Source organism: Ips typographus, linkage group LG9, assembly GCF_016097725.1.
Source record: "Ips typographus isolate SLU linkage group LG9, UJ_Ityp_2.0, whole genome shotgun sequence".
NCBI classification, from domain to species: domain Eukaryota; kingdom Metazoa; phylum Arthropoda; class Insecta; order Coleoptera; family Curculionidae; genus Ips; species Ips typographus.
This window is the reverse complement of record NC_138430.1, coordinates 9,096,664-9,124,038: the sequence shown is the minus strand read 5'-3', so window position 1 is coordinate 9,124,038 and position 27,375 is coordinate 9,096,664. Positions and strand designations below refer to the sequence as shown.

Here is a 27,375-nt window from a genome sequence, read left to right as displayed (position 1 = left end):
ATAATGGTTCGATGTAGATCCCTGAAGACATTTTGTTCTGCTGCTAATAAGTGTAAACCTGAAAGAGTAATACAAACAAAGAGAGATAAATGGTTTTATCCAGTTAATCACAAGAAATAATTGAAACATTCACGCCTCTTCATCAAAAGCACGATCATTATTAATACACCCGCATTCAATCAGTTTACAACCAGTGATTAATGAGATTTACATCTTCAGAATAAAACGTGCAGGAATTTTCTCTAAAGCAACTTTACGACTTCCTCCGTCTGCAAATCAAACTTAAGAATTCCCTCACGTTTGACGCCATATTTAATATGGGAGATTGACCAGAATTTTTCTGTTCTCGATTCTGGTTGCAGGTCATTTCGGATTCAGAGCTCGGTTTCGCGTTCAACGCTCAAAATTACTAAAGTTATTTCGTGTCCAGCCGTAGAATTGTTCCTGTTTAATAAATTATCCGTCTATCCCTGAGTGTTAATTCATGCGGTCAGCCAACCTCGACCTACCACAAATAATGAAATCTGATAGGTAATTTGTTGATCGTGTCGAGATTGGCAATTTCTATTGCGGTACATGAATTTACTTGTAGTATTTGATCCGAAAGACGCTGTAAATAACGTCCTTTAACCTTATTAACTACGTTGAACCAGGTATAAATTCCTTTTGGATGCCAGTTTTATTATTGTAAATTATGGTCTCATTACGCGGATTGTTGTTTCCAGGTGCGTAGCTTTGTGCTGTATAAGTTTGAACAAAACAGCAACTTTATTAAAACAGTCAGTAATGATCATTCAGGCTATCCTGACTCTTCTTAAAGAGTCAAAGGTTACCAGACAATGCCCATCGAGTAATCATCAAATTATCAACGAGTTACGCCTCTGTTAACAGAACAGACTACTTTTAAAATTCAAGGGAATTGCGATGGCTAAGAAAGGTCAAAATTCCGTTAAGATATAATTACAGATTTCTGAAACATTGTTGGACATGTCGCTGGTAATAAATAACAGAAATATCTAGCGTAACTGCGTAATGACCGCGAATTTTTTGAACGACTCAGAACCATGTTAAACCGCTGACGACCGCACATAAAATATTTATAAGGTTTTTCTTCCGTTTTCAGGTTTAAAGTTGCTGAAAAGCTACGGTGGCATCGGATACAGCGACAAAAAAGATGCAAATAATGGATTGTGGCCTGCGGTGTTCAATTTGGCGGCCAAAGCTGTCATTTCTGCTAATGCCACTTGTGGAGTACGTCACCGCGAAGAATACTGCATTCTATCTGAAAATATCAAGGACAGGTAAACCAACTTTGTAATTAAACCAAAATGAGTGTAATTGACACGGTTTTTCAGATGTGGGATATGTGATGATTATGCCACGGATTCGACCAGAAGACATCCAATCAATTTGGCTTTGGATGACAGCAATCGATGGTGGCAAAGTCCGGCACTTATTTACGGATCTGAATTTGAATATGTCACTGTTACAGTAGATTTAAAACAGGTTTGTTTTTGTTAATTTTGTTAATAATCATATGAATCAAATCAAGTTTTCGTCAACAAACCTGTTGTGTTCATATTATAGAAAAGGGCGTGTCTAAAGCTTCGTCACGTTTAAAACTTTGCGTGTATTGTCAGTCAGAAAGTAGAGATATTTGCACTAAAACAACCTTATACCAAAGCAAATCAAAAATATCTTGACCGAAATAATATTTTTTATTTATGAGAAGTCTCCGTTTGGATCATAGAATTCCGTCTAAATTTGAAACCTAACTTATTTACCAAAATTCGCAGAGATGTATCACCAATATGTAGTATTTCTTTAACTTTAAGCTCTTGATTTAGGTTCTGGATGGTTACATGTTTCTCTAAAATAAATACAACAAATTAAAAATTCAATAAGACATTCTGAGTGATGCTGTAGTATCTCATATCTCATTTGCAGGTTGCAATCAACTTATTTTATTTCAATCTCGCTGGAAAACATTTTAGACGCTTATTTTATTTTTTCCATGACTTTATTATTAATATGTTACAAGAAGTTTTTATGAAAAATCTATAATGCAACCCAAAAATCTCAGTCTCTGGAAACAATGAAATGTTAATAGATGTTTCTTACAAAAGTAGATATATTTTACTATTATTAACATACTATCTTGTATACAGGTGTGGTAAATCCAAAACCGACCATAGGAAAACCGTGCAACTGACAGAGAAACGTAGATAATTGCATGCGCGGGACAAAGACAGAAAACGAAAAAATATCAAGTAGGCCATATTTTCAGCGCGCTGTTGCCAAAATCCAGCACCGTCGACAAAATTAATTTTGTTCTTGGATTATTATTTTGGATATTTGAAATAGCTTTTAATCAAATGTCAAATTTTGTGTCTTCATGGCCTCCTATTTACGATGGAGATCTAGATTTATAATGTTTTCCATGGAATAATCCAAGAACAAAATTAATTTTGTCGACGGTGCTGGATTTTGGCAACAGCGCGCTGAAAATATGGCCTACTTGATATTTTTTTCGTTTTCTGTCTTTGTCCCGCGCATGCAATTATCTACGTTTCTCTGTCCGGTACACGGTTTTCCTATGGTCGGATTTGGATTTACCACACCTGTATATCATATAATGTATTTCGAACATCCATTTTAATGCTTTCAGATAAATCGAGATAAACATCTCGATTTGCGTTTTTTAGGTGAGGAAATCCTAAGATTACTTGCTTGCTTTTTCCGAATCAAATAAACAGTTTTGCGGGAAATTTTCAAAGCAGCTGCAACCTTCTAGTATCAAAAAATACATCAGTAAGAATATGTAAGGTCTTAAAATTTCTTATTTTCTTCCTGAACAGATGATAAAGCTTCTAAAGGTCCTCCATTGGTTTTTTCCAATTCAAAATATTCACAAAGGTTAAGAATTAACTGCTGGGCTTGTCTGTAGAGAATTTTTCCAGGCATTTTCTAAAAAAATACTGTAATAGTAAGTAATTCCGAACTTACGAAAAACCAAATGGCTAAATAAAAATCATAATAAACACTCCCACTTTTTTTTCAAAACAGGTTAGTAATTGTGCCAATTTTGGTTAGATCGTGACAGCCGACATAAAAAAAATAAAAATATTAATAATAATATTATGAAAGTACTTACAGAAAAATTAAAATCGTAGAAACAATAGTTCTTAAAAGAACTGTGGTGGTGTGGTAAATAGAAAACTTTATAAATGATTAACAACACAAAGAAACGGAAAAGAATTAATAGTAAACAAATCAAATAAACTTCGATGGTTTTCAAACTGACAATGACTGAAATAGAAGCGCTAATCAGTAAATGTTTTTTTTTGGAAGACATTCACTTAGATATTTACTCTTTCTGAAAGTGAACAATAGACAAAGATGAAGTCTAAGATAAACTGAGTCCGCGAGAACAGTATGTAAACTACTATAGACAAATCCAGTAACTAAAACTAACCCTAAAACATTAAAACAGCATTATTTGATTTGCTTATGGGTTTTTAATGCTTCAGTAGAGAAAATTATGTCAGGAAAACACGTAAATTACAAATCTGAAATCCTCTCAAGAAGTGAAACTCCAATAACTGTTAGACTTGAAGTTCTTCAACCTGATTTGACCAGAAATTCAGTAATAAAAACGAATTTTGATTGTTTTACAATAGCAGGTGGTATTCATTATTATGAGCGTGTTGCAACACTGAAACATGGCAATACCACCACCATTTTAGTGAAAAATTCCGTAAAGCTATCCATCATGGAGCGAGTAAAAATAACAAGACAAGCCAGCAAGAGAAAACGAAATGCAGGAACAGAAGGATTAGCACAACCCGAAGACTGAAATATTACGCGACAAAATACGTTTTCTAGCTAGTGATAATTTACGGGCATTTTATTTATTAGCTAGATGGAAAATAAATTTGTAATACCTTCAGATCGCACTAAAAACCCCATAAATTTCCAGTACAGGGGTTATATGTCGTGAACTGCTTTTGCCGACATAGCGACGTCGACCACAATTTTTTTATCAGCCAAACATGAATCCGTATATGGTATGCAAGTTTATTGATAGTCAACCCGAGCTGGGATACTTGCAAGGTGGTTAAGGTAGGCCTTCCCACAGAAAACGATTTTTTTTGTCTTCTGGAATTTATTATTACAGTAGAAACAATTCTCCTCAATAACAACTAAAATTATCTGCTAAGAATGTGGTTATAAATTGAAATTAAAAGAAGGCTGAAATAGTGATATTTTTTACTAGTGATGGGCGTAAATTTACCGTTATTTACCGGTAAAGTAAAGTAAGTGAAATCCTGAAAATTATTTATTGTTGTAGAGATTTTGGTTAATTATTAATAAAATGATGTTTTTGATATGAGAAAAATGACGTGAATCTGACGATATTATTGTTTAAACAGTTTGTAATTTACCAGTAATTTACTGACTATAATTCTTTTGTTTTTTTGTGTTTCTGTATTTCTTCGTTTTTGGAGGATAATTTAGCTAGGTAATCACGTGACCACAAAATAACTGTCAACTACAAAAAAATATCAAAATAACTGTCATAAATCTCAGAAATACGTTTTGTTTCAAAAACTGTGTTAAACTGTAATTCTTGTAAATTGTATGCAAATTTTGACAGTTTTGAGACACATGGTTTTTGGAGGATAATTTAGCTAGGCAATCACGTGACCACAAAGTCAACATCAAAAGATATCAAAATAACTGTCATAAGTCTCAGAAACACGTTTCGTTTCAAAAACTGTAATTCTTGCAAGTTCGAGGCAAATTTTGACAGTTTTGACATTAGTCACAGTTATCACATGGTTTTTAGAGGATAATTTAGCTAAGCAATCACGTGATCACAAAATAACTGTCAACATCCAAAAACAAATTAACTTTCATAAATCTCAAAAACACGTTTTGATTCAAAAATTGTGTTAAACTGTAATTCTTCCAAATTGTATGCAAACTTTGACAGTTTTGACATTAGTCACAGTTATCACATGGTTTTTGGAAAATAATTTAGCTAGGCAATCACGTGACTACAAAATAGCAGTCAACATCAAAAAATATCAAAAAATAACTGTCATAAGTCTCAGAAACACGTTTTGTTTCAAAAACTGTAATTTTTGCAAGTTCTAGACAAATTTTGGTTTTTAGAGGATAATTTAGCTAAGCAATCACGTGACCACAAAATAACTGTCAACATCAAAAAACAAATGAACTGTCATAAATCTCAAAAACTGTGTTAAACTGTAATTCTTGTAAATTGTATGCAAATTTTGACAGTTTTGACATTAGTCACAGTTTTCACATGGTTTTTGAAGAATAATTTAGCTAGGTAAACACGTGACTACAAAAAACTGTCATAAATCTCAAAAACATGTTTTGTATTGAATACTGCAAGACTTTTCTAAACCCTGATTATTGCAACTTTTGAGCACAGTTTGACACTCAGGGACAAAATCGCTTGTAAAATCCACTTCGAGTGAGAAAATCACGATTTCAAGCACATTTTTGGAATCCTCATTAAATTTTCTATTCAATAGCCTAAAAAAAACATTCCAAAATTTCATACAGTCAGAAAGAAAAGCGATGTCAACGTTTGAATGACTCTGCTGACACTGGGACTGTGTTCTTAAACATTCCCTCAAAAATCCAATTTTTTTTAAGCTATATGAAAAAATCCATAGCATTAATTCTTATTGTATAATTTAAATTTAGGAAGACAGCACTAATCACAACAGACAGAAATAACCTTATGCATGAAATACTGGCCATCAGTTGTCCAGATAATAGTGATTATCGGCCATGTTTAGACATCAATCTTAGGGGAGTTCTAAGTAAAGGTAAAGGCAAAAATAAATCAGAGAGAAGCCGATTGTTATGGACATTTGCACATGGACCGGTTAATTGGAGATCAGAGTTGCCTTAATGGGAGGCCGGCCTGTCCATTGTTGGAACTAATTTGCGGGGCCAATTTAAAACAATTTCATTCCTGTTACAGCAGCAAAAGTCAAACAATAGATTGCGTATGGCCGCAGGATCTGAAGTATTGCCTTACAAGGGGGCACTCACGTTTCGGTAGTTATTACATCTTCAACGAACGATCATTGTGTAGTTGCTACACCGGTTATTTATTGGAAGACATTTCAGTTTACCAATTTTGGTTCGTTGTTAAAAATCTAACACACCTTAGTCCGTCATTTTCTTGTCGGGCTTTTAGCATATTTTATAAAGTTCCCAACCCACGTAAACGTTAAACTACAATTTCTGTTTGAGCCCTAAAGCCTTTCGGAGATTCTTTATCGACATAAAAGTGTTCTCTATTAAGTTCGCAGTTCTATTTTTCCGGGGAAATAGCCGCTTTCAAACGAATAGGAAGTGTGTCCTAGTTTATATAGGTAAAGCTTTAGAGCTTTGCATAGTGGCCTTTATTTTTCAGACACTATCTAAATGCCTTGGAATGGTTCGGAAACTGGCTAATATTATCAGTTTGGGGCATGAATCTTTAGAACAAATAATCTTTTAAACAAGTTTCTTATACGCTCAAAGTGTTTTCATGTAGTAATTAAAACATCTGTCTCACACATCTCGGTTTGAAATTCAGACTGTATAATATCTAGGAAACGTGATGTTATATGGCATTTCCTTTGAGAAGACTTTATAAAAATTGTATACAACTGGATTGAGTTAAAATAGGTTTTCTCCAGCTGTTCGATCTGATTCGATTTAGAGGGGCTTTCTGACAAATCGAATAAAGACGTAAAGGTTAGAAGGGCAAAAAACCCGAAAATCACCTGTGTTTTTCTGGTAACACACCATTTCCAAGACATAGGGTCTCTAATTTAGTTAATTGGGGCCCTTTTCCCTTTAACACCGCCACGAGCGATAGGCTTGATCTTTCTAACTGGGTGCTGATAAATGCGTCTGCCCAATCAGGAAAAGATTTACTAACCCGCCCTTTATATTAAGAGAAAATTTATAGTTATTTTTATAATACCGTGGAAAAAAATAATTTCCAAACACTAGTGCTATTTTTTAACTTTGATGTTTCGGAAAAATTTACTTTAAGAATATCTTCTCTTGTAGGTATAAATACTAGTTGATTTTCTCTGCTTCTATAGTGGACTGCATCATGGAAAAGCAATTTTATTCCAACAGAATTTACGGAAACAAACGATTAGTAGGGAAATGTTCGGTTAGTGCGGTTGTGGTGTAAATTGCAGAGGAACGTACAACAGAGTCCGATTTGGTTATGCTGAACGGTCGTTACAGATTAACGAGGCGAATCGATTTCGTTAAGTAAATCAGAAAACAGAATCTGGAAGTCGTAATAGGATTAAAGGCTATTTCGACAGTGGTTTTCTTTGTAAAAAATACGCAGATGATTTTCGAAACAACACCAAAAAATGAGTCAACTTTAACGCCCTCTAGTGACCAAACCGTCCAACTTATAGTGACAGTTGAAGTATTTTTAGAAAGTTCATTTCATTGGCTATTCATTGACGTATAAAACTTTACCAAAATAGTGGAATTAAGCGAGTTTTTAAAGATTAAACAAAATGATGCACCAAGAAAGTGATAAGCTCTAGCGGCCAAACCGTCAACCCAAATAGGAACCTTTTTTGACTTAGGAAAACACTGTCACGTGACTTACTGGATCTACCACCAGGTAATGCTTGAAATTTTTTTGAAAAACTGTTTTTGCAAATGACAATTTTCGTAAGGGTCAAATTTGCCTGAAACACCGCCACTATCCTAATGGGTTTTGCGCGATAGGCTGGCCAGTTAGTGCAAGCGAAAATCGTCCTTAATGATTGTATTTCTACAGTTTTGTTACTACCCTAGATTTGGCAATCTTTGTGCAAAATATCAGGACCGTATTTGCACGATTTACAAAAAAATCTTTTAAAAATATTAGATCGGTAACAGTTAAGGAAAACATTTAGTTAGCTTTGGGACCCTCAGGGACAAAATCTCCTGTAAAACCACTTGGAGTGAGAAAATGACCGTTTTAAGCACATTTTTGGAATCCTCATTAAATTTTCTATCCAGAAACATAAAAAAACTACAAAATTTGGTACAGGCAGGGAAAAAAGCAGTGCCAAATTTTGCAGTGCTAGAAACAGAATTTGAAAGAATAGTAAAGAGACAAAATCGCCTGTAAAACCCATCTAGAGTGAGAAACTGACTGTTTTAAGCACATTTTTGGAATCCTCACTAAATTTTCTATCCAGTAACATGAAAAAACACCACAAAATTTGATACAGTCAGGGAGAAAAGCCGTGTCAAAATTTGAACTTTCAGAAAAACAGTTTGAAATGACAGTCAGGGACATAGTCGCCTGTAAAACCACTTGGAGTGAGAAAATGACTGTTTTAAGCACATTTTTGGAATCCTCATTAAATTTTCTATCCAGAAACATGAAAAAACTACAAAATTTGGTACAGGCAGGGAAAAAAGCAGTGCCAAATTTTGCAGTGCTAGAAACAGAATTTGAAAGAATAGTAAAGAGACAAAATCGCCTGTAAAACCCACCTAGAGTGAGAAACTGACTGTTTTAAGCACATTTTTGGAATCCTCACTAAATTTTCTATCCAGTAACATGGAAAAACACCACAAAATTTGATACAGTCAGGGAGAAAAGCCGTGTCAAAATTTGAACTTTCAGAAAAACAGTTTGAAATGACAGTCAGGGACATAATCGCCTGTAAAACCACTTGGAGTGAGAAAATGACTGTTTTAAGCACATTTTTGGAATCCTCATTAAATTTTCTATCCGTTAACATGAAAAAACACCACAAAATTTATACAGTCAGGGAAAAAAACAGTGTCAAAGTTTGAACTGACAGAAACAGAATTTGAAAGAATATCCAGAGACAAAATTCCCTGTAAAACCCAGTTGGAGTTAGAAAATTACTGTTTTAAGCACATTTTTGGAATCCTCATTAAATTTCCCATCCAATAACCTGGAAAAACACTACAAAATTTGATACTGTCAGGGAAAAAAGTGGTGTCAAAATTTGAACTGTCAGAAAAACAGTTTGAAAGGACAGTCAGAGACAAAATTGACTGTAAAACCCACTTGGACAGAGAAAATGACTGTTTTAAGCACATTTTTGGAATCCTCATTAAATTTCCTATCCAATAACCTGGAAAATTTCACATAAAATGGTAAATATTTCAGAAACGGATATAGATAGGTATACGACATTAATACGCGAAATATCTCTAGAATTTGAAGTAGAATACAAAAATGAAAAAATATACAGCTTATCCCATTTCGGTTAATTCGTTGCACGCATGTTCTTATTTTTACTTTTTTTTAATTAAAAAAGGTTTTTTAGACTCTCCAGTTGTGATAATTCAGGAAGTTAGTGGATATTGTTAGGCTAGGTTAATTATTAGGAATTAGTGGGTTACTTTTTGTTCATACGATTCGTGAATAACATTATGATACAGTTAATCCACTTGGGAGTCTACACTCATGATCCACTTTAAGGTATGCATCATTAGTTAGTTTATTGCGTCTTGAAGAAATGGTAATGAGAATATTATTTAAATAAACACGAATTTTGAGCGGGTTATTCAAACGCGACTGAGGGTCGCTCAGGGCTCGTTAAAATCGTGACTTACGACCTAAAGTTTCCTTTTTATTTATTAAACAACCTGGCATTTTTATAGTTTACTATAGACTGTATAATGCCCTAACAAAAATACCGACCGTGGTTTTTAATAACCATTTTATACAATAAAACGACCTGTGAAGGTATTAGATTCGTGATTGTTGTTTACGCGCTTTAAGGTCACATTCTTGTCTAATGAGATAGAGGAAAAGGACTTTTAGAAAATCTGAATTATAAAAGCTCACTACGGCTTTGTAGACCAATATGTCGCAGAAGAAAATAGAGAATAACCGCGTTATCGAGTTTGCAGGTGCACTTCGATAAACAAAAGGGTTTACGACTGAAAGGGCTCTAAAAGCAATGGATAAGCAAAACATGTGTGTGTAATTTTCTTGCTGTTTCTAAGGAAATTGGAATTTCGGTTGGATTTTCTCAAGTAATTTTACGCCTGCAAACTCATATTGGTTTTGACAAATCAACGACAAATATTCTGCAAAGTAGGTGAGAAAACACTCTTGAATTAGATCATAACTATAACGTCTGACCTATATGGGATCTTTACTGATAAAAACGTAATTTAAAATCAATAAATCATCCGAGCCCATTTGTTACGTCTTGTCCAAACCAAAACTTAAACTGATTTCCATAAGAAAAAAAATTGAGGATAAGGGCAGTAAAGTCGCCTTTAAGAAGACAGCTGTTGATTGAGAGGTTTCCTTCCTAAGCTGACTTGTTAGAGGCCAAGCACGATTCAGGGTGACAAATCTTCTTTAACTTTCTGTTTTGACGTTGCCCCCCCGGATAACCAATGAGTGTTTTTGGAATAAGCTTCCAATTTTCCATTAAATGCCAAATAAAATAATAAAACCGCTTACATAAAGCAACAGGGTTTGCTTAAACTATGCTAAAGTGTTTTTGATCGATTTAAGCATCGTCTAGAAGCCAGATCTCATTTCATACTCCGGTAAATTGTCGCTCACTAACTTAAATCCTGTTACGTGTTTGTTTTCAGAAGCGGCGGCAACTTTAAGGTTTTCCCAGAAAACAACAAACAAGGCTTTGGCAAACTTTCCCGTAAAGATATTAACTTTCTTCCATTATCAGATAAAATTACAAGAGTCTGGTGGAATTAAAAATTTGAATCCACTTTACAACGCAGCAAAAAGAATTCAATAACTAAGAAGTTTTATTGTTAAAGTGCTAAGCTGCTTCTAAAGCTAACAAATTAAACACTTTAAAACCACCAACGGTTGGGAACATTTAAATTATGATGTATTGCACTTTAAATTGCTGGTAAACGCTAAGTTATTAGCAAGAGAAAATTGTTTAGGTGAAAAACATGGATGATGAACCAAACTGACCTGATTTGGGTACGACCACCCGTGTACGAAATTTATACCCATAAAAAGGTATCAAAACCCATAAAATTTCCACAACCAAAATACCGATATTACCGCATTCATTAGGCAAAATATCTCCATTAAAGTTAATAATGTCCCTCTGATCGCAAATTATATTTAATATGAAATTATGGTCCGAAAAAATTACAGGTTACGAGAAGAGTTCCCAGAGCAACGAGGAGATTTTGACGGTCCTATTGTTTCTTGAAAAAAAATCGAGATCTTCAGATCGGATAGAGATAAATACACAGTATTCGCATAGAACGGTAGTTTAATTACAGGGTCAGGGAATAATTTTCGTAAATCTACGAATAGCAAGTTAATCAAATAATATTGATGCTCTCTGAGTTTTGTTCGGTATAATTTATGGTTAAATTGTCAGTTATAATGAAACATAAATGATAAAACTCCTTCATTGCGAAAATTTAATTAATGATCGTGATTCTTAATTTTTTTATTGGGGGTTGAACAATAGAGCCAATATGTAGCTCGCCTACTAATTACAACATCGTATGTTACGTACATTCTCCATTCATAATTACTCATTATATTTGTCGATTGATTATAATTGATGACCTTTTGTGTATTGAATTAGAACGACATAGGTATGTCATGTTGTAAGTCTACATGTAGATCATTTTATACACGTACACAATAAGTAGAGTCCGGATTTAGAGGCATTTGGATTAGACGGTTCTATAATTTTTTAGAAAATTTAGACTATTTTGAAATTTTTTTCAAGTTTCTAGACTATAGTTGAAGAGTTTTTGGAAGCTTTCAGACCGTTTTGGAAAGCTTCCGACGGTTTTAGAAGCATTTTGGAGTTTCTGTAGTGTTTTGAAATCTTTTTAGATTACTTTAGGAGCATGGAAGGTTCTGGACTGCTTTTAAATCATTTGAAATCTTGTAGAAGGTTCTAGAAACTTTTTCGAACCTTTTAAACTGCTCTAAAAGCATAAAGAAACTTTTAGACTGTCTTGAAATGATTTGAGACCTTCTAGACTAGATGAAGAGCATTTGAAAGCTTTTAGACTGCTCCAAAAGCTTTTGGAAGGCTTTCCAATACTTTAGAAGCATTTATTAGTTATAGTTGTTTCTGTAGTATTTTGTAGTATTTTGAAATCTTTTTAGACTACTTTATGACCATTTGGAAGGTTTCTAGAGAGTTTAAAAAGCATTGAAGGTTTTTGGACTACTTTTAAAGCATTTGAAAACTTATGGACTGTTCTAGAAACTTATGGAAGCTTTTAGACTGCCTTGAAATTTTTTAAGAGCTTCTAGACTAGATGAAGAGCATTTGGAAGCTTTTAGATTGCTCTAAAAGCTTTTGGAAGGCTTTCCAATACTTTAGAAACATTTTGGAGTTATTTCTGTAGTATTTTGAAATTTTTTTAGACTACTTTATGATCATTTGAAAGTTTCTAGAAAGTTTAAAAAGCATTGAAGGTTTTTGGACTGCTTTTAAAGCATTGACAACTTATGGACTGTTCTAGAAACTTATGGAAGCTTTTAGACTGCCTTGAAATTTTTTAAGAGCTTCTAGACTAGATGAAGAGCATTTGGAAGCTTTTGGAAGGCTTTCCACTATTTTAGAAGCATTTTGAAGTTATTTCTGTAGTATTTTTAAATCTTTTTAGACTACTTTAGGATCATTTGGTAGGTTTCTAGAAAGTTTAAAAAGTATTGAAGGTTTTTGGAAAGGTTGGAGACTGCTCTAAAAGCTTTTGGAATGCTTTCGACTGCTTGAGAAACATTTTGGAGTTTCTGCAGTGTTTTCCAAAAACTACTTTGATACACTTTTTACCGAAAATTAGTTCAAAATTTGAACACCCTGTACCTTGGTTATTTTTGGGAGTTCAGGGAGGTTTAACCACTCAAAGGAAACGTCTTAAACTTCTCTTTTTAGTGGTAAAAAATTCTATCTAAAAAATTGTGTACAGGGTGAGCAAAAATAATGACCCAGTAACAATTTCGTGCACACCCTGTATACAAGCAACTGTCTTGAGGTTCAACGTAGTTTGGTTTAGTGGTCCATTAAGAACAAGTTTGCATGTAAATCTAACCGTTTTCGAAATATTACTCTTTAATTCAGACGTCGGTCAGTATAGTAGGCCAGGAAAAACCTTCATTTGGACAAAATTTCGGTGCATTTTCCCAAAAAATCGTGAATAACTTGATTATTTAAAACGTTCCGTATAGACACATTAAATGATCGTAAGTAGATAATAATTAAAGCTATCACGTGACGTTGAGCGGATGCCCCTAACTTGTCCCGTCTGGCCGCTAGAGGGCGTCATATTTTGAACAATTTTTGAATTTTGAAAATTGTTTTTAACTTCCTGAGTTAAGGTTAATGGTAGAAATGTAACGTACAGTGTCATTTGTCAAAATATAATTTTTAAGAGTGTCTAGAAAACTGTAAAAAATGTCCTAATTTCAAAGTCAGTGACAAAATGGCGACAGTTACAGCAAAACAGACACCAGATTCGTGTTCTGTTGAGCATTTGAAAAGCGTTTACAGTTTAAAGAGCACTGAAGGTTCTGGACTGCTTTTAAGGTATTTGAAACCTTGTAGACGGTTCTAGAAACTTTTGGAAGACATTTTCGATCTTATATAATTAATATTAAGCATTTGGAAATTATTTAGTCAGTTTAAATTTGTAAATTAATACTTACCCATTTTCCAAGAGATAATTGGTATGTTTTTGTTTCTCAGAAGCTTTCAATATCTCAATATAGCTTGAAAAGCTTCAATTATTGTAAATTAACTTACACAAAATAAAACCATATAAAAAATAGCAGCAAATAAGCATAAAAAACTAAATTAAGTAGAAAAAGAAGAAAAAATCAAAAAAAGCACCTGCCAAATGACGTGTTTTTGCATAAATCGTTCACATTAGATGTCAAAAGTTGGCTGCTTTTATTACTTACGAAAAGCAAAATCCGGACTCTAACATTAAGTAATTTATATTATATTTCTGCAATATTCTTACTGATAATCATTTATTTCAATTTCAGCATTGAAAACCTAAAAAAAAAAAACAAAATTATAGAACTCATAAAGGGAAAAAGTTTATTTCCTAAATTTGTAACATTCTCCAGATAGAGCTTTCGGCGTCATTGAGGCATAATCTAAATTTGAGGGTTTCTAATAAGAGGATGTACGAAATACCACAGGCAAGGCTTGAGCATACCACGGGCTTGTTTCCAAATAGGAATTCTGGTATTTTCATAAAAATATTACCTTAATCTCTTAAGGCATTTCTAGTGTAGCGCAAAACTATTTTGAGCCAAGGAAATTGTTGGAAATTTAGGTTAAATTATATTTTTGTAATAACTTGTGCACAATATAGAACTAAATTGAATCGGAAACGGTAACCGAACGCTACTAAACCTTAATTTTGTTTCATCTATCCAATTATCTCTCGAAACCAATCTCGAATAACAGAAAATCCATTTGGTATTTTATATTTTATGGCTTATTACATTTTATAGCGCCTTCCGGAATCGGTTTTATACCAGAAAGTTGAAAACTTTAACCCGACTTGAAAATATCGATTTCAATCCGGACTCAAAACTTCATTAATTTCTATTATTGTAAGCCTCTTTATGTCTACTTTATCCTTTAATCTGACTTCATTTCTTCGAGCACCTTTATCTCTTTGGCGTATCGGGTTTATTACAAAATAGAATAATTCAGTTCCCATCGACTGATTTCAATCGTACGATGGCCAAAGTTGATTTTCATTGAGTTAAAGATAATATGTCGAGTTTAAGTGGATTTAGATTGTTATCTTTAAGAAACATGAGTATTTTTGTTGCCTCTAATAGGCTGTTAGTTTTTGATTGATGGTCAAAATGCATCATTAAGCTTCATGTAAGTTTAACGAAAACCTCCTTTCTATTTATTGCTCGATTCAACTGATTGGGCTTGGAAATTGTTATTTTAAGCTCGTACACATAAAGGTGGTCCTGAAAGCCTACTTGGTACTTTGTTTAAACATTTTAATGATTGATAAAAAGCAGCGGTGACTGATCTCGTTGGGGAATGTCAAACAGCACCTTTATAATACGGTTCGATTGCTCTTGATCTCGTAAAACATCTGGGTTGCCTGTTTATTTATTTAAAGCCGGTTTAAGACCTCTCAGGAAAAAAAAAACACAAGCATCGTCAACGTTAAAATATTCAACAAAACATCTTAAGAGGTGAATAAAATGTTTTAAACGTGTGTGTGTGTACCGAATACCACGATTCAATATATGGTTGTGTGTGTGGTCTCTCGACTTGTTTTATATACATCAACGATCGAAGTTTCGTTAGAAATGCGCAAATTTATCACGTTTTCCCGTACTCAAAGTCATAACTATTTATCCAAGCAGAAATAAGAGTGAGAATTCATAACACTCTATATGTATTAATACATATAGAGAGCAAGTTTAAATTAAAATTCATAAATTTGCTTAATTGACAGATTCTTTTCATCACTTTTCTTCCTTTGTTAGTATGTTATGGTTTTTAGTAATTATTAAGGTTTTCTTTGTAAACTTTAAGAGAAATACACCAAGCACAAGGAACAAGAAGGTAAATCGATAAATCTGAGGTTTTCCTGACAGATATGTGAATAGGTTTTCTTGCTTATGAAAAAGTGTCATTTAAAATCATTAGTGGTAGTTCTCGTTTTAATGAAAAAAAAACCAAAGTATATACCTTGTATATACAGGTGTGGTAAATCCAAAACCGACCATAGGAAAACCGCGTAACGGACAGAGAAACGTACATTATTGCATGCGCGGGAGTAAGACAGAAAACGAAAAAAATATCAAGTAGGCCATATTTTCAGCGCGTTGTTGCCAAACGCCGTAAGTAAGTTTGTCAAGGGTATTTGAGTAACACTTGGCGTTTGGCAACAGCGCGCTAAAAATATGGCCTACTTGATATTTTTTTCGTTTTCTGTCTTAGTCCCGCGCATGCAATAATGTACGTTTCTCTGTCCGTTACGCGGTTTTTCTATGGTCGGTTTTGGATTTACCACCCCTGTATAAGCTTTACTTTTCGCAACCAAGTTATTAGGAAAATTACAGTTATGTTGCAAGATGAAAAATTTGCAAGTATTTCCATTATCGAATACAGCTTTTCCCGTGTCAATCAATATTGGAAAACGCCAGGTGCAAATCAATTTGGTCAATTAACCCATTAGCTTTAATTAAGATACGGGACAAACTTTTTCGCGTCCGGACGTGACAATCCGATTCACGTGTATTAGAGCGTTTTCCATTAAGGTTAAAACTCAATTTGATGGAGATTGACTGCATGAAAAAGTGTTCAATCCGTTGATGCGGAAACTTTAACGTTGATTGCAGGTCTATCAAATAGTCTACATAATTCTGAAAGCTGCTAATTCGCCACGTCCAGGCTGTTGGATCCTGGAAAGGTCTTTAGATGGGGAACACTTCTATCCCTGGCAGTATTTTGCTAGGAGCGACAAGGAGTGCGTTGAAAGGTTTGGAGTGGTCGCCACCAAAGGCAAACCTCGTTACTCTACAGACAATGATGTGATTTGTACCACGTTGTATTCCAAGTTGGTCCCATATGAGAATGGCGAAGTAAGTATTGCTTTAATGTTTTTAATGGGAACCAAAATTATCCATAACCCACTCCAAGAGGAGGAATCCTTATAGGAGGAATAATTCTGAAACTGTTTCACCAATGTGGCCATCATTTTATAGGATGGTGGTGAACTGGTATAGTCACGTGACCTGTTTGACCCTCACACAACTGTTTTTGTAAAAAGTTTAAGTAATTAAATTATTTTTTCTAATTTTAGCATATAAAGTGACACTTTTCAAAACTGATTAGAGTGACAAAACGTTTTACTTTATGTAACTAGTTACATAAAGTATCACTTTATGTAACTAGTTATGAAAAGTTCATTTCATCACTCCCTGTTTTTATGCATTTCCGTAGAAACATATGGGCGACATCCATCATAACATGTCGTTGTCACTGTTTATACAAGGTGCTATGAAAGTGAATATTTGTGTTAAATCACTTTAAAAGATAGTTTTTACCGCTTTTTGGTCAAAATTAGAAAAAATTATGTATGCAACACGTTTCGAAAATGTCTTATTGTGTAACTCATTCAAATTGTAGGACCTCGCTGCGCTCGCCCTACAAACATTCATTCGTTACACAAAATCGATCTTTTCGTAACTGGTTACATAAATAGCTATTATTTTCAATCAGGTATGTAATAACGTTATTTCTTATGTGAAAATTATTTCTTATTTCTTATACACATCAGGAAAGGTGTTTTTCTGGTTTTGTCATGTAAAAGAAGGTTTGTTCTAGGAATGGGTGCAAAAAGACGTCAAAATATAAAATACAGTGTGGTCAAAAAATCAGTTTTAAAAAAGGACAGAAAGTCTAATTTTTCAAACGGAACACATTCTTATAATTCTGTCTGATTCTCTGTTCAAAATTAAAGAAGTTTGTATTACGCCACTTATTTAAAAAAATCACTTTTTAAATTAATACATTGAACCACCCTGTAACTGTCAAAATAACCGAATAAATGAAGGTTAAAGTAGTAGTTGTCAAATTTAGTCAAAACTGTCTTTATTGTCACTTTGTATAGACATTTATATGTCAATGGTACGAAGGCGTAGAAGGGCCACAGACGTTATTTTTCTTAAATTTTTACTTTAAACTTATAAATTAACTAAATTCTGACTTCGAACTCAGAAATTAACTAAATTCCGGCTTTCTAACTCGGAATTTAGTTACAATGTTGTCAAACTGACAAATTCTACTATTTTGGTTCGAAGAGTGTTTTTGCAATGTTGACAAATTAACAAATTCTACTAATTATGATCAAAGAGTGTTTGCAATGTTGCCAAACTGACTAATTTTACTAATTTGATTTGAAGAGTGTTTCCAATCTATCCAAACTGACAAGTTCCTCTAATTTCTTTGAAGTGTGTTTGCTTGCAATGTTGCCAAATTAACAAACTCTCCTAATTTAGATCGAAGACTGTTTGCAATGTTGCCTGACTGACAAAATTTGGTAATTTGGTTCAAAAGTGTCCTTGCAATGATATCAAACTAACAAATTCTACAATTTTGGTTCGAAGAATGATTGTAATGTAACCAAACTGACTAATTTCTTTGAAGTGTGTTTGCAATGTGGCCAAAGTTAACAAATTTTACTAATTTGCTGCGAAGAATGTTTGCAATGTTGCCAAACTGAAAATTTTTGTCTAATTTGGTTTGAAGAGCTTTTGCAATGTGACAATGTAAATTCCGAGTTTGAAGTCGGGATTTAATCGAAACTTAACTAAATTCAGAGTTCGAAGTCGAAATTTACCAAAATTTGGAGAATTTAAGAAAAAAATGTTTGTGGCCCTTGTACGCCTTCGTACCAAAGAGTTATACTTACTTACTAAACCAATTTGGGACACACTGTATACCTATATGGTTCATAACATAATTTCTTGTCTAATTTTACCTAATCTGTGGTATAGAAAAAAATACTCTCCTTTTTTGGCAGTCCAATTGTAGTTCAGCGCCAGAAAAGAAAAGCGGAATAATGTATTGAAATGATTGAGCTGGCTAATTGCCCAGAAATTGCGAAAAAATGTCTCATTCCAAAGCCCAAACATGCCTTCTTAAAGAAGAGTTAAGTTCATTGTGCTTCAGAAAGAATTAATTTATATTTTTTAACATTTTTTGATTTTGATAAAAATATTCCTATTCAAAGTGTTTTTTTTAAGTTTTGGCAACATTTAACGAATCATTTTTTTTCATCACTGAAACCACTGTTATAAGATGTGTAGAGTCAAGGATTGTAAACAGTACAGGAGTGCTTAATCCCATAAGCGCAATCTTGCCGGTATCGGCTCGGGCCGGTGACGATTTTTACGTCACCATGGGGTCGGAGTAAACCGAAATCACAGGCACCCTTGACAATCTCGTACATAGCGTCTCGGGCGAATATTTAGCGTATTGTGCGCCCGAAGGCCCACTGTGACGTCAGAATTCATTCGCCGCCGGGAAACAAAATCGGCCGATCGAGCAATCCTGTACTGTTTACCGTCCTTGGTGTAGAGTAACGAAAAGTAAATTCTATCCACAGTTTGGGCTTTTTATCATTCCATCCACAGAAAATCAATAAACCCTCCCTTTAGTAAAATGAATGGATGAATTCTTGCACTGAATAATCCAATAAAACCGCAATATGCTATCCATGTACCACAAATTAAATAACCCCACAGGGGGCGAATAATTTGGATCAATTGTCACCTTCTCAGCAGAAAAATTCGGTGAATGAAACATTGACTTGTGCTTCCATTATAGATAAATCGCTTGGTTTAATGGTTACACTGTTAACAAATCTATCGTATTAATTTGTTTCCTTATACCTTGACCCAAATCAGTGAGATTAATACCAATTAAACGTGTGTCAAGAGCTGGAGCTGGATACCCCCTGTCGAGCACTTTTTTATATTTCAACGGGCCTATTAAGCTCGTACACATTCCAATTAAAATTCTGAAACATAATACTTTAAAGCCCAAATACCTGTTATGCTGCGTTTTTAAGATCTGTAAATCAAACTGTTACCTTGTTGCGACTGTTATGAGTTTCGGTAATTATAATTTGATTAAATCGAATGTGTAACCTGCCTATAAATTTCGAAATGCAGAGACGTTTTTGGCGTTAATTTAAATATTTTGCATACCGTTGTTATTATGTTGATTATCATAAAACCTGCATCAACATACTAAAATATGGCTCGTTTTGCGTGTATTGCTCACAATTTTGGACTAAGGTTTGCATTTCTGCACCCAGTTCACATTCTTGAGAAAAACTTTTTGTGTATTATAGGTCCATGTGTCCCTGATTCAAGGACGTCCCGGAGCTAATGAAACCAGTCCAGAACTTCTGGAATTTACGAAAGCCCGCTACGTACGATTCAGATTTATGGGACTTCGCGGTAACATGCAACCAATCCCGAAATGGCTGACTCAGGACAGATTGAGGGACAAAAAGTTGTTCTACTCGATCCGGGATATTGCAATCGGCGGACAATGTGTTTGCAACGGACACGCCGAAAACTGTCGACATAACGTTGCTAGTGGGGTAAGAAATTTTATCAAAACGTTTTATAACTAACCGGAATTTAATTAAGCTGAAATTAGTTGGAAGCAGTAGTTTAACACTCTATGAACAGGACGCTAGAGCGTCCGGGGACTTTGTTTAAATACCTTGCCAAATTAGGCAAAGTGGGGCTAAGAGAAGCTAAGTGTATAATTTAATTATTTGTGCATTGTAATATGCCTCATATTTATGTTCCTGTTTGCATTGATCATCTGCATAATGATCAGATTGACGAGCTACAGAAAAATGTAAAAAAGAAAATTTTATCCTCTACAAGTAAAACTGAATGAACCAATTTTACTAGTAAATTCCAATTTGATCAGTAAAATTATGGGTCTAATTGAAATTTGCTTAAAAAATATCGTTTTCCTGTCATGGCTGTCATTAATTTGAAAAGTCATAAATCTGAATCACTTTTTTTTTGAGTTTAGCAGTTTTTTACAAACATTTTTGGTCACCATTTCTGAATTATTCAGCAAAAACATTTCAAATCAGTTGAAATTGCGATTTGAAATTTCAACACCCTGTAACTCAGTTATTTTTGGGAGTTCAGGGTAGTTCAACCACTTAAAAGAACCGTTTTGAGTTCTTTTTTCCAGTGGTGTAGAGTAACACATTCTATGTTAAAAAATGCGTACAGGGTGATAAAAAAAAGTGAACCACCATAATTTTCTTGCACACCCTGTATACTAGAAGCAAAAACTGTCCTGCAAACTTACGGTGTTGGGTTAAGAAGTTGATTAGGAACCTTTTTGATCTCTTACAGTTTTTTTGTAACTTTCACCGTTTTCAAGTTATATAGGAAAAACTGGTTTGGTGCAACAAATATTTCAAAGTCAGTTGGAATTGTGGTCTGAAATTTGAGTACGGTTTAAAGAACAGACAAGGACAAAATTGCCCTTAAAACCCACTTGGAGTAAGAAAATTATTATTTTAAGCACATTTTTGGAATCCTCATTAAATTTCCTGTTCAATACCCTAAAAAAACACTCCAAAATTTACAGAAAAGCGGTGTCAAAGTTTGAACTGTCAGAAACACAGTTTGAAAGAACAGTCAGGGACAAAATTGCATGTAAAACCCACTTGGAGTAAGAAAATGTTTGTTTTAAGCACATTTTTGAAATCCTCATTAAATTTCCTATCTAATACCCTAAAAAAACCCTCCAAAATTTGATACAGTCAGGGAGAAAAGCGGTGTCAAAGTTTGAACTGTCAGAAACACAGTTTGAAAGAACAGTCAGGGACAAAATTGCCTGTAAAACCCACTTGGAGTAAGAAAATGAATGTTTTAAGCACATTTTTGAAATCCGCATTAAATTTCCTGTTCAATAACCTGAAAAAACACCACAAAATTTGGTACAGTCTGGGAGAAAAGCAGTATCAAAGTTTGAACTGTCAGAAACACAATTTAAAAGAACAGTCAGGGACAAAATCGCCTATAAAACCCACTTGGAGTAAGAAAATGAATGTTTTAAGCACATTTTTGAAATCCGCATTAAATTTCCTATCTAATACCCTAAAAAAACCCTCCAAAATTTGGTACAGTCAGGGACAAAAGCGGTGTCAAAGTTGCCAGAAACACAATTTTGAAAGAACAGTCAGAGACAAAATCGACTGTAAAACCCACTTGGAGTAAGAAAATTATTGTTTTAATCACATTTTTGGAATCCTCATTAAATTTCCTATCTAATACCCTAAAAAACACTCCAAAATTTGGTACAGTCAGGGAGAAAAGCGGTGTCAAAGTTTGAACTGTCAGAAACACAGTTTGAAAGAACAGTCAGGGACAAAATTGCATGTAAAACCCACTTGGAGTAAGAAAATGTTTGTTTTAAGCACATTTTTGAAATCCTCATTAAATTTCCTATCTAATACCCTAAAAAAACACTCCAAAATTTGATACAGTCAGGGAGAAAAGCGGTGTCAAAGTTTGAACTGTCAGAAACACAGTTTGAAAGAACAGTCAGGGACAAAATTGCCTGTAAAACCCACTTGGAGTAAGAAAATGAATGTTTTAAGCACATTTTTGAAATCCGCATTAAATTTCCTGTTCAATAACCTGAAAAAACACCACAAAATTTGGTACAGTCTGGGAGAAAAGCGGTATCAAAGTTTGAACTGTCAGAAACACAATTTAAAAGAACAGTCAGGGACAAAATCGCCTATAAAACCCACTTGGAGTAAGAAAGTGAATGTTTTAAACACATTTTTGAAATCCGCATTAAATTTCCCATCTAATACCCTAAAAAAACCCTCCAAAATTTGGTACAGTCAGGGACAAAAGCGGTGTCAAAGTTGCCAGAAACACAATTTTGAAAGAACAATCAGAGACAAAATTGACTGTAAAACCCACTTGGAGTAAGAAAATGATTGTTTTAATCACATTTTTGGAATCCTCATTAAATTTCCTATCTAATACCCTAAAAAAACACTCCAAAATTTGATACAGTCAGGGAGAAAAGCGGTGTCAAAGTTTGAACTGTCAGAAACACAGTTTGAAAGAACAGTCAGGGACAAAATTGCCTGTAAAACCCACTTGGAGTAAGAAAATGAATGTTTTAAGCACATTTTTGAAATCCTCATTAAATTTCATATCCAATAACTTGAAAAAACACTCCAAAATTTGGTACAGTCAGTCAAAAAAGCGGTGTAAAAATTTGTCTGTCAGAAACACAGTAACACAGAAACACTAGTTAAAACGAATATGAGAGACCCTGAAACTGTTGTGTCATACACAATAAAACAGTCTTGACAAACTTTCTTTCTTAATCTTCTTGGGAAAAGTTTTACTTACTAGGCATTAGTGTGGTTAGGAAGTGATAAACTAAATTACTGTTAAAACTGAAGGCCAATAAAACGTTTTAGACGTTTTTTTGTCTAAACTTCAAACTCACAGCGAACAAAGTCGATATTTAATCGAAGAAAACATTTTCCCTGCGTTCAAACATAATGGGAAAAACTAATTATCCGGCGACGAAAAGCCATTAGAAAATATCTTAGGAAGTTCCCCGACTGGGTACTTTTTCTTTGAACTGTCGGATAATTCGTCTTTCGAGTGGATATTAGTTAGGCATTCATAAAATATGAATTTTAATTGAAAAGGGAGGAATTTCATTAAAAGCCCGATCATTATCTATGGATAGGGAATCGTTCTAAAATGTTTTGAGTCGCAATAAAACCAATATAAGGTGGATCGACGATTGAAAACAGTGCCGGTAGATTTTCAATCTCGAGTGACACGCGAAAAACCCATTTGTTTTCTTATTGAAATATTTTGCGTCTTTTGTAGTTTCAAATTGGAATAAACTGTCTTGTTATCGCACCAAATATCTACAGGATTTTATTTCCTATAACCTACAGTGTTCTTTTAAGCTCTGTCCCTTTATAATCAGGAATGTTCATTATTTTTCAAAAATGTGAATTCCTTAAACGAAACCCTGTCAAAGAAAAATCGAAGATAAAAGGCAATCAAGTGTCCCCGTTTTGGTGTTGTCCAGTCGTCAGACGATCCGTATAAGGCCCTATACAAAAGTAGCGATGCGCCAATGTGTTGGTCACGTTGTTCCCAGAAATGCGCCTCGTATACATATTTGGACTTATCCGATAGTTATCGTGTGGGAATCCTGTCAATCTTCCTACCTTTACCAGCCCAATCATTCAAATATATTTACCTACGACCTCAGTGTAAATAGCCAATTACCCATAGTTTTCAGTTACGCTCTTTACGCACAGTGGTTGTTTGCTATTGGATGTATATCAGCCAATGTCTATTAAGACATATGAAATACATTTGACTTGACAGAGACAGATAAATTGTGGATAAAACGCTATATTATCCACGGTTTAGACACGGTTTATTGACCGTATGTCATAAGGTCATCTGTCTACAGATATGTGTAGGCCGTGGTTAATAATATACTATTATTTCATTATTTTTTCTTTAGAAGCATAATTCCTATGATTAATATAAATATATTGAAAATATATTTTTCTATGAAAAAAATTATATGAGTCAGGACTTACACTTGGTCGTAGGTAAAGTGTAATACGTCACTCATTTTAGAATTACGTGTGTAAAATGCTTCTTACAGCACTACTAATCGATTAATTGTCATCGTCTACTGTTAAATAATCGACTAGTATTTTTCCAGCACTTGGAATGCAAATGTCAGCACAACACTTGCGGCTCAAACTGCGAAAAGTGCTGCCCTCTATTTAATCAAAGGCCGTGGTTCGCGGGATCGACGAGGGGGGCGCAAAAGTGCGTGCCGTGCAACTGTCACGGACATGCGCAAAGTTGTCGATACGATGCGGAAGTGGACAGAGCCGGACTAAGTCTCAACGTTGATGGTATTTACGAGGGCGGTGGTGTATGCGAAAATTGCTCAGTAAGTAAATTAAATTTATTTTTTCTAATTTTGGCATATAAAGTGACACTTTTCAAAACTGATTAGAGTGACAAAACGTTTTACTTTTCGTAACTAGTTACGAAAAGTATCACTTTATGAAAGTAGTTGTGAAAAGTTCATTTCATCACTCCCTGTTTTTATGCATTTCCGTAGAAACATATGGGCGACATCCATCATAACATGTCGTTGTCACAGTTTATACAAGGTGCTATGAAAGTGAATATTTGTGTTAAATCACTTTAAAAGATGGTTTTTACCGCTTTTTGGTCAAAATTAGAAAAAATTATGTATGCAACACGTTTCGAAAATGTCTTATTGTGTAACTCATTCAAATTGTAGGACCTCGCTGCGCTCGCCCTACAAACATTCATTCGTTACACAAAATCGATCTTTTTGTAACTGGTTACATAAATAGCTATTAACCTTAAAGAAAACACTAATAAAATAAAAAATGGCTTCTGGATATCTTTTCCAATTAGCACTTTTAACCATTAAATTAATTTCCCACACTAACAACTCCCAAATATGTGCAATTTTCCATACATACATATAAAACAGGAAAAACAACGAGCCTGTTATACAATTTCACACAGTTCTCTATACCGAACGTTATGCATTATTAACGAAAACTGCAAAGCCGTTTCGGTCTACGTCGAATACATAATGTTAACCCAAAGGGCAAAACCCATGTAATGGTGGCGTTTTAGGGTAATGAGACCCTTCCGTGAATTTCTAGTTAATATAAAAACGCCACGGGGTATAGAACATGGACATCTACAACCCATCGTAAAAAGTTAATTTAAATTGACGTGTGATTGATTCTGTTCCAGGATTTTACAACGGGAATCAATTGTGAGAAGTGTCTGAACGGTTTTTTTTCGTCCCCTAGGGATTTCACCCCAAGATCCCCGACCTTGCATTAAATGTGAATGTAGCGATGTTGGGACATCTGAAGAAGTGTGCTTGCAGGTTGTTTTGTTAATTTTATTGACGTTAAACTGTTATTGATTGAGCGTTTTAGTATGGTAGTGCTGCAGGAACTTGCAACTGTAAACCTGGATACACTGGACCAAAATGTGACAGTTGTGCACCAGGTTACAGGGGGTATCCATTTTGTGAGTCATGTCCTTGCGATCCTAATGGTGTCCTGGAATCTGTAGACTGTGAAGGTGAATGTATTTGCAAGGTATATGGTTATGATATAATAAATTCAGTCTGAAATTTTGGCTTGATTTAGGCTAATGTGGAAGGAAAATACTGCGAAAAATGCAAACCTGGATACTTTGGACTGTCCAAAAAACACCCAGAAGGCTGTTTAGCTTGTTTCTGCTCTGGTGTAACTTCATTGTGTGAGCTTGCTCTCATTAGATCCAAAACCGTAAGTACTTACACACTTTCAAACTATCCACAACCATAACAGTAACCACTTACAGGTAAAAACTCTTCAAAACTGGTTGCTAACTGACCTAAAAGTTACCAACTTTATTACTCCTGTAACAAGTTTTACTAGTGTTTTCTCGGTGGGTAATTTTGAAATTCCTGGAGTGGAAAACTTATACTGGTTAGCTCCTGATGAGTATCGTGGAAATAAACTGGAAAGTTATGGTTCTACGTTTGTTTTTAATGTACAATGGGTGGTTATGCGTGGTGATACCAGTGGAGAACCCACCATAGGTCCAGATATTGTTCTGGTTGGAGCTAATGGATTACAAATGGGTTATGGGGACGGCATATACAGTGCACAAAGAATGTCATTTGAAATCCCATTAAACGAAACTGGTTGGTATATAATACCCAGCGAAATTAAAGATATTACCACCAGAATGTCTAAAAGTGACTACAATAATGGTCCGGTAACTCGACTGCAGTTTTTGAGTGTTCTTACCAACATCAAGTACATACTGCTAAGAGGTAATAATCCCTAACCAATTTTGTTAGAAATGCTGGACTTTAATTTTTTTTAGGAAGTTTCCATACTGATCAAATTGAAGCATTGCTAGAGAATGCTGTTATGAGTTATGGGAACGAACAATATGATTACGAGACAGGAAGTGTGGAAAAATGTTCATGCCCTTCAGGTAAGTTTTTTTTTAGGATTCAGGATGTAATTAATTAAAAATTAAAATAATTTTGATCTCAGGTTACACAGGATTATCATGTGAAAGCTGTTCTTTTGGATATGTAAGAATAATTACAAATTCTTCAGCTGATATAGAGGAAGGTTACTGTGCGAAATGTGACTGTAATGGACACTCAGAGACTTGTAATGCCCTAACTGGTAAGAAAGACTGGTTGCCAAACAGTTATTGTCATATACGTCTAATGATGACTGAAACTACACAAAATTCGTGTAACCTAGTAAAATAAATATGGATAAACTTATGAGATTCTGACTATTGCTACACATTGTAGGAAAGAAGAAGGTTTAGCCGTTCACCAAGCCATCAAGACAAGATTGCATGTGGCATTGGGCACACAACCCTACTAAATAAAAAATTGCTAAAACTGCACTTTTTACAAAAATGGCATTTTTCCAATTTTTGAATGATTGTAACTTTTTTATTTGAACTCTTATAGATTTCACTAAAACGCCATTAGAAAGAGGTAAAAAATACTCCAAAATGAGTCAAAACCGGCCTCCTTAGCTCTTCATGTTACCGAGATATTGAATTTCAAAAAGTAGTAAAAAAAGACCCCGTCAAAGTTGCTTCACCATAAAATCGCATATTTTTAGACACCCGCTGCTTTCACCCTAATTTACTCC

The 27,375-nt window shown here is 34.3% G+C and overlaps 1 protein-coding gene across 1 annotated transcript in view; it reads left to right on the top strand.

Moving 5' to 3' along the window:
* Nucleotides 1–27,375, top strand: part of wb (wing blister) — a 104,370-nt gene that overhangs the window by 30,626 nt on the left and 46,369 nt on the right. The window contains 12 exon segments of the mRNA XM_081986234.1: nucleotides 1,124–1,301; nucleotides 1,356–1,506; nucleotides 16,409–16,651; nucleotides 19,930–20,184; nucleotides 24,354–24,590; nucleotides 25,442–25,483; nucleotides 25,485–25,580; nucleotides 25,633–25,797; nucleotides 25,849–25,989; nucleotides 26,045–26,522; nucleotides 26,576–26,689; nucleotides 26,752–26,889. Of these exon segments, the coding sequence (XP_081842360.1) occupies nucleotides 1,124–1,301; nucleotides 1,356–1,506; nucleotides 16,409–16,651; nucleotides 19,930–20,184; nucleotides 24,354–24,590; nucleotides 25,442–25,483; nucleotides 25,485–25,580; nucleotides 25,633–25,797; nucleotides 25,849–25,989; nucleotides 26,045–26,522; nucleotides 26,576–26,689; nucleotides 26,752–26,889 (2,238 nt within the window).